The following is a 16,231-nucleotide window of genomic DNA, read 5'->3' as shown; positions in this document are numbered from 1 at the left end:
AAAGCTGAGCTCAGAAGGGAGCCCAGAGCTGGGTGTGAGTGGCTGCAGGCAGCTGAGAGCAGTGACACCAGCACACACTGCTCCCATCTCTGCTGCACGGGGAGGGCACAGAGCTCAGGGGCTGGAAACAGCTCCTGCCCTTCATCATCCTCACTGCTCACCTTGGCAGGAGCCTTGGGCAGGAGTATCTGCTTGGCTACGGGGTGAAGAGCATGGAAAGGTGATTTGAAGACAAGGAACTGCCTGTGGGTGCCTAAACCTGATATTCTGAGCACCTAAACCTGATATTCTGAGCACCTAAGCCTGATCTGCTGAACACCTGAGCCTGACATCCTGAGCATCTGAGCCTGACATCCTGAACATCTAAGCATGATATTCTGAGCACCTGAGCCTGACATCCTGAACACCTGAGCCTGACATCCTGAACCTAAACCTGACATCCTGAACACCTGAGCCTGACATCCTGAACCTAAACCTGACATCCTGAACACCTGAGCCTGACATCCTGAACCTAAACCTGACATCCTGACCACCCAGCTGAGCTTGAAGGTGGAGGGGGATACCAAAGCCCTCTGAGCAGCCCATCACAGCTACCACGGCAACCCTTTGGGACCTCTTGGGATCATAATCCTGGGAAAAACAACAGCAAAATTCAGCAGGACTCAGGATTCTGAACCAAAATAAAAATTACTGCCAAACTTCCAGCAGATCTGCTTTGGGGCTGAGGCTGGGACCTGAAAAGTATCTGAAGGAGGCAAACTGTGCTGAGCAGGTGCTGGGGGCCCAAGGAGACCTTTCCTCGCTGCTCCACGATGATCTCTGGCTGAGGGCTCCTGGCCACACGTGGAGGAGACAGAAGAAGCTTTGCCAGCTCCTTCCCAGCTCTGTTCCACCAAAAGCAAGGAAATATTTCTGGATAGGAGTGTGGGTTGGTGGATCTTCTTGAAGGATGCCTGGCCAGGAGGCTGAGGACTCTGGAGCAGAAATGCAGTGGGAAAAGTCACGGATGATCCCTGGGCTGCCCCCGTACCACATGGATGAGCAGCTCCTGCCCGGGCAGCCCCGCAGCCCCTGCTGCTGCCTGGCCTGGACCCTGCTGATAGGAACCATGAACTCCCTGCTCTTCCTCCTGAATCTGCTCCTGATGTTTGTGATCTTCACCGTCGTGCTGCTTCCCACCATCGTGGTGGTTTACTTTGGCTTCCAGTGCCACTCCCAGGTAAGTGCCACTCCTCAAGGGCAGGGCCACACCTGAGGGTTCCTCTGAGCCCCAGTGCCTGTAAAGGCCAGGCAGAACTCCCCAGGTTTTGGCTTTGGGCATGGATTTTTCCCTGTGTGAAGAGTCTGGGCTGACAAGGACAGGTACTGTGGGAAATTGGAGTCTTGTCCCCGTGGAGGTGCCAAGCAGAGGTGCCAGGTGAGGTGAACACACTCCCTGTCCTGATGGAATTGCTGTTTGCATTTTAATTTCACAATTATTTCTCTCCTCCCTGGGATTTCTGTCACTGACAGCTGCCACCCTGAGCTCACAGCCCTGCCTGGGCTCTGCTGGGGTTTGCTGCTTTCTGCTGAAGTAAGTTTAAGATCCATTAGGATCTGCCTAATTAGGATTAGTAAAATCTGACAGAATACCTAATCCCCTTCTCATGCCAGTCTAACATTGCTGTTCCAAACATTCTGTGCATTCATCACACCAAAAATGAGCCTCCTTTGTCCATCCAGGCTCTGTTTGCTGCCCTCTGCATTGCATCATTTCCTTATTTACCAAACCCTTCATTCCTTATTTACCAATCCCTTCATTTCCATATTTACCAATCCCTTCATTTCCATATTTACCAATCCCTTCATTCCATATTTACCAATCCCTTCATTTCCATATTTACCAATCCCTTCATTCCATATTTACCAATCCCTTCATTTCCTTATTTACCAATCCCTTCATTCCATATTTACCAATCCCTTCATTTCCTTATTTACCAATCCCTTCATTCCATATTTACCAATCCCTTCATTCCATATTACCAATCCCTTCATTCCAATTACCATCCCTTCATTCCATATTTACCAATCCCTTCATTTCCTTATTTACCAATCCCTTCATTTCCATATTTACCAATCCCTTCATTCCATATTTACCAATCCCTGCATTTCCTTATTTACCAATCCCTTCATTTCCATATTTACCATTCCTTTAATTTCCATATTTACCAATCCCTCCTTGGTGTATTCCTTTAAACATTGTTGGGATCCCCTGAGGGTGGATGTGAAAAGCAATTCCCAGTTTTCCTCACAGGCATTAGACCAGCTCAATGTGCCTTTTTCATAACTCATAAACAGGGCCTGCAAACTGGACTGAAAATGGGAAAAATCCCTCCCAGAACTGCCCCTTCCAGCTGCCCTCACCTTGGAAAACCTCGAGCTGACACTCAGAGGCTCTGAGGAGATGCAGGATGATTTTGAGAGCACCAGAAGCTGCTGGAAGCTGGGAGGAGATGTTTAAACTCAGCTTTTCCTTTAATGCAATCATAGCCAGGGCTTGTGGCTCCACCAGAGCAGCCCCTGTCTCTGGGCTGTGACTTTTGAGTGGCTCCCCAGCAGCCAGGGGCTGATTTCTGCACTGCAGCTCCATCAGATGGATTTATTGCTGGTTTTTAACGTGATTTAGTGTTCCTTTCACTGCTGAAAGGAAAAGAGAATAAAGTCAGGGGGCACAGGGAATGCCTGCAGCATTGGGAGTGCAGAATGAGTGCTGAGCTCAGCTCTGTGCAAAGAGAGCTCCAAACACCACTCAGCCAGGCCCAGAGAGGTTTGATTTGTGAGTGGTCATTTCAGGCAGAAATGAGAGTGCACAGAGAGCAGAGCACAAAGGGCTCTGCAGAGCCATGGAATGCAGAGCCTGAGTTCTGCATTTTTATTTTATTTATATAGTTAGAGATATAATTTATATTTCTTTTTATTTATATAAAATATAAAAAATACATATATATAATAAAATATATAAAATTTATAATACAACCAATATTTTATAAAATTATCTAGATATTATTTTATTTATTTATTATTGTTGTTCCCAGTGTTGTGCCACACACACTGATGTAGCACCAGGAGGTTTTTTTGATTTGGTTTGTGCCTATCAGATGCTCTTGGATGATTTAATAAAGATGAGTGTTTCCTGGCAGGTTTTTCAGGCAGAAATGAGAGTGCAGAGAGAGGAGAGCACAAAGGGCTCTGCAGAGCCATGCAATGGCCAGCATCTGGCTGCAGAACCTGACTGATTTCTGTATTTTAATTTTTTTATTTAAATAAAATATAAAGGGATGGTGACTCCATCAACTCTCTGCTTCCTGGGAATCCCCAAAATTTTCCTAATTTCACCGAATTCTCAGAATCCCCAGGTTGGAAGAGACCTTCAAGATCGAGTCCAACCCAGTCCCAACCCCTCAACCCAACCCTGGCACCCAGTGCCACATCCAGGCTTTGTTAAACACACCAGGGATGGGGACTGCACCACCTCCCTGGGCAGAACATTCCAGAACTTTATCACCTTTCTGTAAAAAACTTTATCCCCTTTCTGTAAAAACCTTCTTCCCAATATCCCACCTGAATTTCCCTGGGTGCAGTTAAGGCTGTGTGCTCTGGTTCTGTCATTTCCTGGAGAAAGAGGAGCCCCAGCCCAGCCCCACCTTTCAAGAGCTGTACCCAGTGCTGAGGTGACTTTATCACCTTTCTGTAAAAACCTTTATCACCTTTCTAAAAACCTTATCACCTCTATAAAAATTTCTTCCCAATATCCCACCTGAATTTCCCTGGGTGCAGCTGAGGCTGTGTGCTCTGGTTGTGTCAGCTCCTGGAGAAAGGGGAACCCCAACCCAACCCCACCTTTCAGGAGTGCAGAGAGTGCTAAGTTCACTTTATCACCTTTCTGTAAAAACCTTTATCACCTTTCTGTAAAAACCTTCTTCCCAATATCCCACCTGAATTTCCCTTGGTGGAACTTAAGGCTGTGTGCTCTGGTTCTGTCATTTCCTGGAGAAAGAGGAGCCCCAGCCCAGCCCCACCTTTCAAGAGCTGTACCCAGTGCTGAGGTGACTTTATCACCTTTCTGTAAAAACCTTTATCACCTTTCTATTAAAAAATTTCTTCCCAATATCCAGCCTATATTTCCTTGGTGGAACTTAAGGCTGTGTGCTCTGGTTGTGTCAGCTCCTGGAGAAAGAGGAACCCCAACCCAACCCCACCTTTCAAGGAGTGTAGCCAGTGCTGAGGCCACGTTATCACCTTTCTGTAAAAACCTTTATCACCTTTCTATTAAAAAATTTCTTCCCAATATCCCACCTGAATTTCCCTTGGTGGAACTTAAGGCTGTGTGCTCTGGTTCTGTCAGCTCCTGGAGAAAGAGGAGCCCCAGCCCAGCCCCACCTTCCAGGAGCTGTACCCAGTGCTGAGGTGACTTTTTGGAGCTCTTTCCCCAGGTACCGACCCTGGCTGTGCCTCTCTCTCCCCACAGGTGCTGCACTCCTCTGCCAGCTACTGCAAGAGCGTCCTGGATGACAACAGCTCCTCTGCCCTCATCATCCTGGGCTTTGTCATCATGTCCCCTCTGCTGGTGGTGGCCATGGCCATTTACTGCAGCCTGGCCCGGCGCCTGCAGCTGCTGGTGTGCTGCCAGCCCTACAGCCTGGCCCTGTACAAGGGGGGCCGCTGGTGCCACCGTGGGGAGGGGGCTCTGTGCTGTGCCAGGGGCTGCAGCAGCCAGCTCAAGGCCTGGGTGTGACCCTGCAACACCAGCTGTGTCCCCTCCCTGTGCCTTGTCCCCATCCTCAGCCCTCCCTGGGGAGCTGCTCGGCCGGGTCGCCTTGTGCTTCATCCTAAAAATCCCAGGGCAGCTTCATCCTCCCAAATCCTCCTGTGCTTCATCCTAAAAATCCCAAAAATCTGCAAGAGAGGGAAAACACAGTGTGGGACAGGTGTGGGGTGGGCAGGGCAGATTAATCCTCCCAAATCCTCCTGTGCTTCATCCCAAAAATCCCAGGGCAGCTTCATCCTTCCAAATCCTCCTGTGCTTCATCCCAAAAATCCCAGGGCAGCTTTACCTTGTGCTTTATCCCAAAAATCCCAGAGCAGCTTCATCCTTCCAAATCACCCTCTGGTTTATCCCAAAAATCTGTAACAGAGTGGAAACACAGCTTGGGACAGGTGTGGGGTGGGCAGGGCAGATTCATTGTCCCAACTGCTCTCTGCTGTTGTTTTTGGTGGTGTTTTTGGTGTTGTTCCTGCTCATCACTCCCTGCTGTCCCCGGGGTTTGTCCCCTCTAGAGCCATTCCCAGTTTTCTGTAGAAATAAAGTTTGTGCCCAATCCCCTCCTGGAGGAGTTTGTTCTGTCTCAAAGCCCTGGCTGCAGCAGAGCCACCTCTTGTTCTCCACTGGGAGGTAAAATGGAATTTTTGTTCTCTTTCTGGTGATCTTCTTTTATGTTTTTTTGGTTTTAATCAATTTTCTGATTGATTTTCCCTGCTATTTGCCCTGATATCACCCAGAGGAATAACCAGGGGTGGATACAGGGGGAAGTGAACTGGAGGGGAAAAAAAAAAAAAAATTAAAGGAGGAAAACAAGATGACATTTTCTGACAAGAGTGAAGAAAAACAAGAAAGTTCTGTTCCAGACCAGGGAGATCTGCTGGAGGATAACAAGGTTTTGCCTGAGGGCAGTGTCTGCTCACTGGGTACAGATATTTGATATGAGCTGCTGCTCCTTTTGCTCACCTGCTGTTTAACCCAACTGCTTTTCAGAGGAAAACATCCTTCAGCCTGGCAGGGCTGCAGGAATTGTCATGAACCCTGCAAAGAGACCCAGAGCTTTTTGCTACAGCCTCCCCAATAAAGCCAAATTGTATTTTTCAGTTGGCATTTCATTGCACAGAGTATTTCAATAACAGAGGGGAAATGAATTTCCCTGCAGGGGCGGCAGAGCAGACAGCCCAGGGTGCCCTGGCAGGGGCAGGGACATCCCCAGGAGCTCCAGGTGAAGCTGGAGTCACCCTAAATTCCCTGCAGAGATACTTTGGAGAAACAGAACCAGAGCAGAGCCATGTCCTGAGCCTTGGCTCAGCTCCTGGGGAAGAGTTGGTGAAGAATTGGTGCAGGGCTGGTACAGGGTTGGTGAAGGGCTGGTGAAGAACTGGCAAAAAACTGGTGAAGAACTGGTAAAAAACTGGTGAAGAACTGGTGAAGAACTGGTGAAGGGTTGATGCAGAACTGGTGAAGAACTGGTGCAGGGTTGGTGGAGGGTTGGTGAAAAACTGGTGCAGAACTGGTGGAAAACTGGTGGAAAACTGGTGGAAAACTGGTGGAAAACTGGTGCAGGGTTGGTGAAGGGTTGGTGAAGAACTGGTGAAAAACTGGTGAAAAACTGGTGAAAAACTGGTGAAAAACTGGTGAAAAACTGGTGAAAAACTGGTGAAAAACTGGTGCAGGGTTGGTGAAGGGTTGGTGAAGAACTGGTGCAGAACTGGTGCAGAACTGGTGGAAAACTGGTGGAAAACTGGTGGGAAACTGGTGGAAAACTGGTGGGAAACTGGTGGGAAACTGGTGGGAAACTGGTGGGAAACTGGTGGGAAACTGGTGGGAAATGGTGGAAAACTGGTGGAAAACTGGTGCAGGGTTGGTGAAGGGTTGGTGAAGAACTGGTGCAGAACTGGTGAAAAACTGTGAAAAACTGGTGGAAAACTGGTGGAAAACTGGTGGAAAACTGGTGAAAAACTGATGAAAAAGTGGTGCCTGGAAGGATTTGCTGGCTCAGAGGCCGTGCTCCCTCCGAAGGCTCACCCAGTGTGCAAACCTGGAGATAAGAAATGCTGATTCACAAATGCCATGGGATGGGACAGACACTGCTGAGGGAGAAATGGAACCAGAAACAAGGTCTGTAAATGAGACTGGACCCTGTGGAGAAACAGAACCAGGAAAGATGCACTGCAGCAGGACCCACGAGGGTTATAATCTTAATTTGAGATGATGGATTTAATTTGAGATGGATTTAATTTGAGATGGATTTAATTTGAGATGGTTTGCTTTAAAGCATGCTGTGGGAGAGCCTCTATTTCTTCCTGGAGCCAGCTCCCCTCTCTCCCACTCCCTTTGCCCTCTGAGCTCTCAGCCCCTGGCTGGGATTGTGCCACTTTTGGGGACAGATGTTGTGACAAAGAGCACTTTTCTCCCGAGCACCAGCTGCCCCTCACCTGCTGCTGTGGAGGCAGAAAAAACCTCTTGGCTTGGGATATTCCTTCTAGCACAGCTGGGCTGCAGACACTCCGAAATCCAGGGGAAAATAAAACACAGGGAATGAAACAGAGAGGAAATCACTCAGTGCTTCAGAGCACCAGGGAATTTGGGGTCAGTTGATGGGAAAAGGGTTCATTCAGCCTCCTGATTTCCTGCTGGTTCGTGAGCCCACTCTCCACATCCCACAGAAACAGAGGGAGCAGGGAGAAGGAAAAAAAACTGCAATGAAAGATGGTTCTGGCTTAAAGAATTCAAAATGAAACTCACCCAGGGTGTGAATAACTCTCATTTTTCTGCTTTGCTCTCATACCTGGGCGTGGCTCTGCCCACCTGGGCTGCACCTTCCCTGTCAGCACCTGGGAAATCAGATTTCCTTGGGCTTGCAGAGCTCCTGGGAGTGGAACTCAGCTCAGCTGCTCGGCTCCTGCACGAGGGGCTCTTCGTTCACGGGGATTTTTGGTGCTTCCTTTTGTCCTTTAACTTCTTGCTGCTCCTGCAAGAAGGATTTTGGCCACCCCAAGGTGGCAGGCAAAGCCTCTGGGGAGATTTTGGGGTTGTCTCATGGAGACAGCAGTGGTAGGGTTTGTTGTGCCCTGGGAGCTGGGAAAAGGCAGCTGGAAGGAAATTTCTGGGTGCACAAATCCTGGAAGCAGCTGCAGGAAATTTCTGGGTGTCCAAACCCTGCAGCCGCTGCAGGAAATTTCTGGGTGTGCAAACCCTGCAGCCCCTGCAGGGAATTTCTGGGTGTCCAAACCCTGCAGCAGCTGGAAGGAAATTTCTGGGTGTACAAATTTAGCAGCCGCTGCAGGAAATTTCTGGGTGCACAAACCCTGCAACCCCCAAATTCCCTCATTCCCAGCAAGAAGCAGCAAAGCCGTGCTGGTGCTGAGCCACTCCACAGCAAAATCAGGATTCAAGGGAAAACAGGAGACCAAAAAATTCAATTTTTTGTCCCAGGCCAGCCTCGAAGGAGAGAGGAAATGAATCCCTGGCTGGTGGAACTGCAGCCCAGCAGAGTGGCGGAGGTGCAGCACCTCCCTGTCAGCCCTGCTGGATGGGGCTGCTCAGAAAATCCCCAGGAACATCCTGGAGACCTGGAAAAGTCCCTGCAAGGGCTGGCCAAGGGTTCTGCTGGCTGCAGACGTTTCCGTGAGGTCACTCTTGGAGCTCCTCCCGTGTCTGGAACCTTCACCAGCAGAAATTCAAATGTCTGGGGCTTTGTGACGCTTCCTGTGTCTCGCTCTGGTGCAGTGTGGGGCAGAAGGGGCTTTAAAGGGTTTGGGGTCCTGTGGGGTTTGGGGTCCTGCGGGGTTTGGGGTCCCGCGGGGTTTGGGGTCACCAGGATCTGGAATCTTCCAGGGTTTGGGACCATGCAGAGTTTGGGATCACCAGGATCTGGGATCCTCCAGGGTTTGGGACCCTGCAGGGTTTGGGATCTTCCAGGGTTTGGGGTCCCGCAGGGTTTGGGACCATGGAAGGTTTGGGATTCTGCAGGATTTGAGATCCTCCAGGATTTGGGGTCCTGCAGGGTTTGGGATCCCACTCCCACAGGGTTTGGGATCCTGCAGGGTTTGGGGTCCACCAGGATCTGGGATCCTCCAGGGTTTGGGACCATGCAGGGTTTGGGGTCCTGTGGGGTTTGGGATCCTCCGGGGTTTGGGACCATGCAAGATTTGGGATCCACCAGGATTTGGGGTCCACCAGGATTTGGGATCTTCCAGGATCTGGGGTTCCACAGGGTTTGGGGTCCACCAGGATCTGGGATCCTGCAGGGTTTGGGACCATGCAGAGTTTGGGATCCTCCAGGGTTTGGGGTCCTCCAGGATTTGGGGTCCTCCAGGATCTGGGACCATGCAAGATTTGGGATCCTCCAGGATTTGGGATCCTCCAGGATTTCGGACATTTCAGGATTTGGGATCCTGCAGGATTTTTTGATAGCAGGGTATATTTGAGATGTTCCTACACCTGTGGAAGAGCAGAGAGGGCATTTCTGCCACACAGTGCCACTGATTTGGGGCTGAAAAAGCAAATTTATGTTCTAAAAAGAGCTTGACCCCCATGTGGAAGAGCAGAGGGGACATTTCTGTCGTGATTTGGGGCTGAAAAAGCAAATTTATCTTACAGAGAGAGCCTGACCCACCATGGAAGGGCAGAGGGGACATTTCTGTCATGATTTGGGGCTGAAAAAGCAAATTTATCTTGCAGAGAGAGCCTGACCCACCATGGAAGGGCAGAGGGGACATTTCTGCCCCAGATTTGGGGGGGATTTTTGTGCTCTGCCTGTTCTTTCACCATTTAGGAATTCCTGCAGCCAGCTCTGGAACAAAAGTCTTTTATCCCCAGAAGAGATGGGAATTGTTTGGAATTTGTGATTTGCACAAATCTCTTTCTCTGGAGTGGCAGCTTGTGCCCAGGCTGGCGTGGGAGGAAGGACAGAGAGCCCTGCACTGCCCTGGCCTTGTTTGTCCATCCAAGAAAAATGAGAAATGAATTTGGGAGAGGATTTTTTAAAGCCCTGACAGAGACCTGGTGGTTCCTGCTGAATTCTGCATCCCTGCAGAGGAAAAAAAACCTAAAAAATTAAAACCAAAATTAAAATTAACAACAAAAAGTACATGTAAAAACCCACAAAAACCCAAATAAACAAAAAAGAAAACAAACAAAAAAAAAAAAAAAACAAAAAAAAAAAACCACAAAGAAAAAAACACCAAGAAACCAAACCAAACCAACCAAACCCAAACCAAAAAAATCCCAAACCAACAAAACCCCACCAAAAAAAACCCTAAAAAAATCCCCCCAAAACCAAACAAAAAACAAACAAAAAAAACCCCCAAAAAACTCCCAAAAATCCAGAAAAAAAAAACCAAAAAAAAACCCCCAAAAAAACCCCAAACCAAACCAGCCCCTAAACAGCAATAAAATAAACAAAAAAAACCACCACCAAAAAAAAACCCTAAAAAATCACCCCAAAACCAAACAAAAGAACCAAAAAATTCCCCCAAAAACCTCCCAAAAATCCAGAAAAAAAAAACCCAAAACCCAAAAAACCCAAACCAAACCAGCCCCTAAACAGCAATAAAATAAACCAAAAAAAACCACCCCCCAAAAAAAAACCCTAAGAAATCCCCCCAAAACCAAACAAAAAACCAAAAAAAAACCCCAAAAACCTCCCAAAAATGCAGAAAAAAAAAAACCCAAAACCCAAAAAACCCAAACCAAACAGCAATAAAATAAACCAAAAAAAAACCCCACCCCAAATTGTTGTTTTTGGGGATTTTTTTCCTCTTTTCCAGATGCAGAGATGTGGGAGATCAGAGGTGCTGAGGGAGGCTGGGAGCAGCTCCTGACGTGGGGGGAAATTCCTCAGGAAGCTCCGGCTGAGGAGATTCTCCTAAATTTGGATTTCCCAGGGGCTCCCCTGCCAGGATGGAGACAGGACAAAGGGAAACGGAGGAAATGATTCCCTGCAAGAAAGGGCCGGGCTGAAAACCGAGCCGGCCCTGGGCGGCCCCTGGGGCTGCTCGGAACCCAGGCCAAGGCTGGAGATAAATCCAATTTTTGGAGGTGAATCTGATTTTTGGAGATGAATCTGATTTTTGGAGATGAATCTGATTTTTGGAGATGAATCCGATTTTTGGAGATGAATCCGATTTTTGGAGATGAATCTGATTTTTGGAACTGAATCCAATTTTTGGAACTGAATCCAATTTTTGGAGATGAATCTGATTTTTGGAGATGAATCCGATTTTTGGAGATGAATCTGATTTTTGGAGATGAATCCAATTTTTGGAGATGAATCGATTTTTGGAATGAATCCATTTTTGGATGAATCATTTTTGGAACTGAACCAATTTTTGGAGCTGAATCCAATTTTGGAGATGAATCAATTTTTGGATGAATCCATTTTGGAACTGACCCAATTTTTGGAGCTGAATCCAAATTTTGGAGCTGAACACGATTTTTGGAGATGAATCCGATTTTTGGAACTGAACCCAATTTTTGGAAATTAACTCAATTTTTGGAGCTGACACCAAATTTTGGAGCTGAATCCGATTTTTGGAACTTTATCCAATTTTTGGACCTGAGATCAATTTTTGGAACTGAACCCAATTTTTCGAGCTGAATCCAATTTTGGAAATTAACCCAATTTTTGGAGATGAATCCGATTTTGGACTGAACCCAAATTTTTGTGGGGCTGACCCCATCTGACCAATATTTTTGGAACCCCAATTTTGGAGACTGAATCCAAATTTTTGGAGCTGAACCTGATTTTTGGAGGATGAGATCGATTTTGGAACTGAACCCAATTTTTGGAAATTAACTCAATTTTTGGAGCTGACACCAAATTTTGGAGCTGAATCCGATTTTTGGAACTTTATCCAATTTTTGGACCTGAGATCAATTTTTGGAACTGAACCCAATTTTTCGAGCTGAATCCAAATTTTGGAGCTGAACCCAATTTTTGGAGATGAATCCAATTTGTGGAGCTGAACCCAGATTTTGGAGATTAATCCGATTTTTGGGGCTGACCCCGATTCTTGGACCTGAATCCGATTTTTGGAGCTGACCCCAATTTTTGGAAATTAACCCAAATTTTTGGAAATTAACCCAAATTTTTGGAACTGAACCAAATTTTTGGAGCTGACCCCAAATTTTGGAGCTAAGTCTGATTTTTGGAGATGAACCCAAATTTTTGGAGCTGAATCTGATTTTTGGAGATGAATCCAAATTTTGGAGATGAATTCAATTTTTGGAGATTAATCCAATATTTGGAACTTAACCCAATATTTGGAACTTAACCCAAATTTTGGAGCTGAACCCAAATTTTGGAACTTAATCTGATTTTTGGAGCTTTATCCAATTTTTGGACCTGAGATCAATTTTTGGAACTGAACCAAATTTTTGGAGCTGAATCCGATTTTTTGAGATGAATCCAATTTTTGGAAATTAACCCAATTTTTGGAGCTGACACCAAATTTCGGAGCTGAATCCGATTTTTGGAGTTGACCCCGATTTTTTGAGCTGAACCCAAATTTTGGAGCTGAAGCCAATTTCTTGGAGATGAATCTGATTTTTGGAGATTAACCCAAATTTTGGAGATGAATCTGATTTTTGTGGCTGACCCCAATTTTTGGACCTGACCCTGATTTTTGGAGCTGACCCCAATTTTGGAGATTGATCTGATTTTTGGAGATGAATCTGATTTTTGGAGATTAACCCAAATTTTGGAGCTGAATCTGATTTTTGGAGCTTAATCCAAATTTTGGAGATGAATTCAATTTTTGGAGATGAATCCGATTTTTGGAACTTAACCCAATATTTGGAGCTGAACCCAAATTTTGGAGCTGACCCCAATTTTGGAGCTGACCCCAATTTTGGAGATGAATCTGATTTTTGGAGATGAATCCAATTTTTGGAACTGAACCCAAATTTCGGAGCTGACCCCAAATTTTGGAGCTGCATCTGATTTTTGGAACTGAACCCAAATTTTTGGAGCTGAACACGATTTTTGGAGCTTAATCCAAATTTTGGAAATTAACCCAATTTTTGGAGCTGAATCAGATTCTTGGAGCTGAATCCAATTTTGGAGCTGACCCCAAATTTTTGGAAATTTACCCAATTTTTGGAAATTAACCCAAATTTTGGAAATTAACCCAAATTTTGGAGCTGACCCCAAATTTTTGGAGCTGAAATATTACATTACATGTAACATATAATGTAGAACATGTCACATATAATACCTAATACATAATATATAACATATATATTAAGATATAAATATAATAATAGTATTATTAATAATTTATATTATAATATATAATAGTTAAATATATTTATTGACCATATTTATAATGCTATTTAATGACTAGTTTTATAATAGTAATATGAATTTTAATGTGATTTAATACATAAATTTAAAATCTCTATGACACAAATCTCTTTAATGACTCCAAATCCCGTCGGTGACGGAGGAGGAGCCGCTGGCAGCGCTGCTCATCCTCGGGGAAACCGAAACCTGGGCCAGGCGGCTGCAAACGTTTCTATTTCTGTAGTTTGTGTCCCCTCAAACAAAAATAAGGGATGACTCGGGCTGGGCCCGGCCCGCGGGGACCGAGCGGGGACAGAGCGGGGACAGAGCCGGGACAGAGCCGGGACAGGGCCGGGACAGGGCCGGGGACAGAGCGGGGACAGAGCGGGGACAGGGCCGGGACAGGGCCGGGACAGGGCCGGGACAGGGCCGGGACAGAGCCGGGACAGAGCGGGGACAGAGCCGGGACAGAGCCGGGGACAGAGCCGGGACAGAGCCGGGGACAGAGCGGGGACAGAGCCGGGGACAGAGCGGGACAGAGCCGGGGACAGAGCGGGGACAGAGCCGGGGACAGAGCGGGGACAGAGCGGGGACAGGGCCGGGACAGGGCCGGGACAGGGCCGGGACAGGGCCGGGACAGAGCCGGGACAGAGCGGGGACAGAGCCGGGACAGAGCCGGGGACAGAGCCGGGACAGGGCCGGGACACGGCCGGGACAGAGCCGGGACAGAGCGGGACAGAGCGGGGACAGAGCCGGGGACAGAGCCGGACAGAGCGGGGACAGGGCCGGGGACAGAGCGGGGACAGAGCCGGGACAGAGCCGGGGACAGAGCCGGGGACAGAGCGGGGACAGAGCGGGGACACGGCCGGGACAGAGCCGGGACAGGGCCGGGGACAGGGCCGGGGACAGAGCGGGGACAGAGCCGGGGACAGGGCCGGGACAGAGCCGGGACAGAGCCGGGACAGAGCGGGGGACAGAGCCGGGGACAGAGCCGGGGACAGAGCGGGGACAGAGCCGGGACAGAGCCGGGGACAGAGCCGGGGACAGAGCGGGGACAGAGCCGGGGACAGAGCCGGGACAGAGCCGGGACAGAGCGGGGACAGAGCGGGGACAGAGCCGGGACAGAGCCGGGGACAGAGCCGGGGACAGAGCCGGGGACAGAGCCGGGACAGAGCCGGGACAGAGCGGGGACAGAGCCGGGACAGAGCGGGGACAGAGCCGGGACAGAGCGGGGGACAGAGCGGGGACAGAGCCGGGGACAGAGCCGGGACAGGGCCGGGGACAGGGCCGGGGACAGGGCCGGGGACAGCCCTGGGGCAGGGAGGGCGGCTCAGCTGGGATTCATTAGCAGGGACTCATTAATTACCTGGAATTCATCAGCAGAAATTCATCAATGAGCAGGAATTCATCAGCAGAAATTCATTAATTAACAGGAATTCATCAGCAGAAATTCATTCATTACCTGGAATTCATCAGCAGAAATTAATTAAATAGCAGAAATTAATGAGCAGAAATTCATTCATTACCTGGAATTAATCAGCAGAAATTCATTAATTAATAGGAATTCATCAGCAGGAATTCATTCATTAGCAGAAATTAATGAGCAGGAATTCATTAATTTACAGAAATTAGTTAGCAGAAATTCATTAATTAGCAGAAATTCATTAATTAGCAGGAATTAGTGAGCAGAAATTCATTCATTAACAGAAATTAATTAGCAGGAATTAATTAATTAGCAGAAATTAATGAGCAGAAATTAATTCATTAGCAGAAATTCATTAATGAGCAGAAATTAATTAAAAATTAAAATGAATTAAAAATCTGTAAAACCTAATTATAAATGTACAAAACACAATAAATGTATAAAACACAACTATAAATCGATATAAAACATAACTATAAATCTATAAAACACAACCATAAATGTATAAAACACAACCATAAATGTATAAACCATAACTATAAATCTAGAACACATCACTAAAAATCTATAAAAATATAAATCTATAAAACATATCTATAAAACTATAAAGCTTCTCTTAACATCTGTACGTGATATTTGCCTTTTAATTGTGAAGGTTTTGATGGGATTTGATGGGATCTGGTGGGATCTGGTGGATGTCTGGGTTAGGTTTTAGGAATTTAGGGATTTTTAGGTTTTAGGAATTTTGGGATCTGGATCAGCCTCTCCTCCCCCTGAAGCTTCCAGCACATCCTTTGGAAATGGGGCTGCAGCTCCGAGAGGGGCAGTAGATACAAATTTAATATAAATTATCATTTTAATGATAAAATTGGGAAGGGAGGAATGGAAGGAAATCACCTCCATGGATCCAGCCAGGGGCTCTGGATGGGTCTGGAGAGGGAGCAGGAGGAGGATGGGATGGGGCTTGGTGGGATCTGATGGGATCTGATGGGATTTGGTGGGATTTGGTGGGATCTAATGGGATCTGATGGGCTCTGATGGGGTTTGGTGGGGTTTGATGGGATCTGGTGGATGTCTGGTTTTTAGGAATTGAGGGATTTTTAGGTTTCAGGAATTTCGGGATCCCAATCAGCCTCTCCTCCCTCTGAAGCTTCCAGCAAAGCTGGAATTGAATCTGTGGATTCAATTCCCCACCGGGGGGACTCAGGGGACCCAGCCCGAGTGTCCCCAGTTCAGGGGACCCAGCCCGGGTGTCCCCAGCCCCAGTCCCGGGTGTCCCCAGTCCCGGGTGTCCCCAGCCCCAGCCCGGGTGTCCCCAGTCCTGGTGTCCCCAGCCCCAGCCCGGGTGTCCCCAGCCCCAGCCCGGGTGTCCCCAGCCCCAGCCCGGGTGTGCCCAGCCCGGGTGTGCCCAGCCCGGCTGTCCCCAGCCCCAGGCCCAGCCCGGGTGTGCCCAGCCCGAGTGTGCCCAGCTCGGGTGTGCCCAGCCCCAGCCCCGGGGGTCCCCAGCCCGGGTGTGCCCAGCCCGGGTGTGCCCAGCTCGGGTGTGCCCAGCCCCAGCCCCGGGTGTCCCCAGCCCCAGCCCCAGGTGTCCCCAGCCCCAGCCCGGGTGTCCCCAGCCCCAGCCCCGGGTGTGCCCAGCCCCGGGTGTCCCCAGCCACAGCCCCGGGTGTCCCCAGCCACAGCCCCAGCCCCAGCCCGGGTGTGCCCAGCCCGGGTGTGC

At 48.2% G+C, this 16,231-nt stretch overlaps 1 protein-coding gene and 1 long non-coding RNA gene across 3 annotated transcripts in view; one reads left to right on the top strand and one right to left on the bottom strand.

Annotated features, from left to right (window-relative positions):
* The first annotated feature begins 929 nt into the window (after window positions 1-929).
* On the top strand, window positions 930-5,350 carry TMEM88B (transmembrane protein 88B). 2 transcript variants are annotated; one of them, XM_009095687.4, is made up of 2 exons: window positions 930-1,219; window positions 4,508-5,350. In XM_009095687.4, the coding sequence occupies exons 1-2, from the start codon at window positions 950-952 to the stop codon at window positions 4,772-4,774; spliced, it is 537 nt and encodes a 178-aa protein (XP_009093935.1). In that variant the 5' UTR covers window positions 930-949; the 3' UTR covers window positions 4,775-5,350. The 2 variants fall into 2 exon arrangements, 1 of the variants encoding a protein (XP_009093935.1); XR_007779263.1 differs by lacking the exon at window positions 930-1,219 and adding an exon at window positions 1,270-1,417 and having other exon boundaries at window positions 4,508-4,568.
* A 5,233-nt stretch (window positions 5,351-10,583) lies between these two features.
* Window positions 10,584-16,231, bottom strand: part of LOC127060334 (uncharacterized) — an 8,110-nt gene continuing 2,462 nt past the window's right edge. The window contains exons 2-3 of the long non-coding RNA XR_007779264.1: window positions 14,455-14,550; window positions 10,584-10,697 (exon numbers count right to left, since the gene is read on the bottom strand). This is a non-coding gene — a long non-coding RNA (uncharacterized LOC127060334). The remainder of the gene's footprint in view (window positions 10,698-14,454; window positions 14,551-16,231) is intronic.

This window comes from Serinus canaria, chromosome 21, assembly GCF_022539315.1.
Source record: "Serinus canaria isolate serCan28SL12 chromosome 21, serCan2020, whole genome shotgun sequence".
NCBI lineage: Eukaryota > Metazoa > Chordata > Aves > Passeriformes > Fringillidae > Serinus > Serinus canaria.
This window is presented reverse-complemented; position numbering and strand designations above follow the sequence as displayed.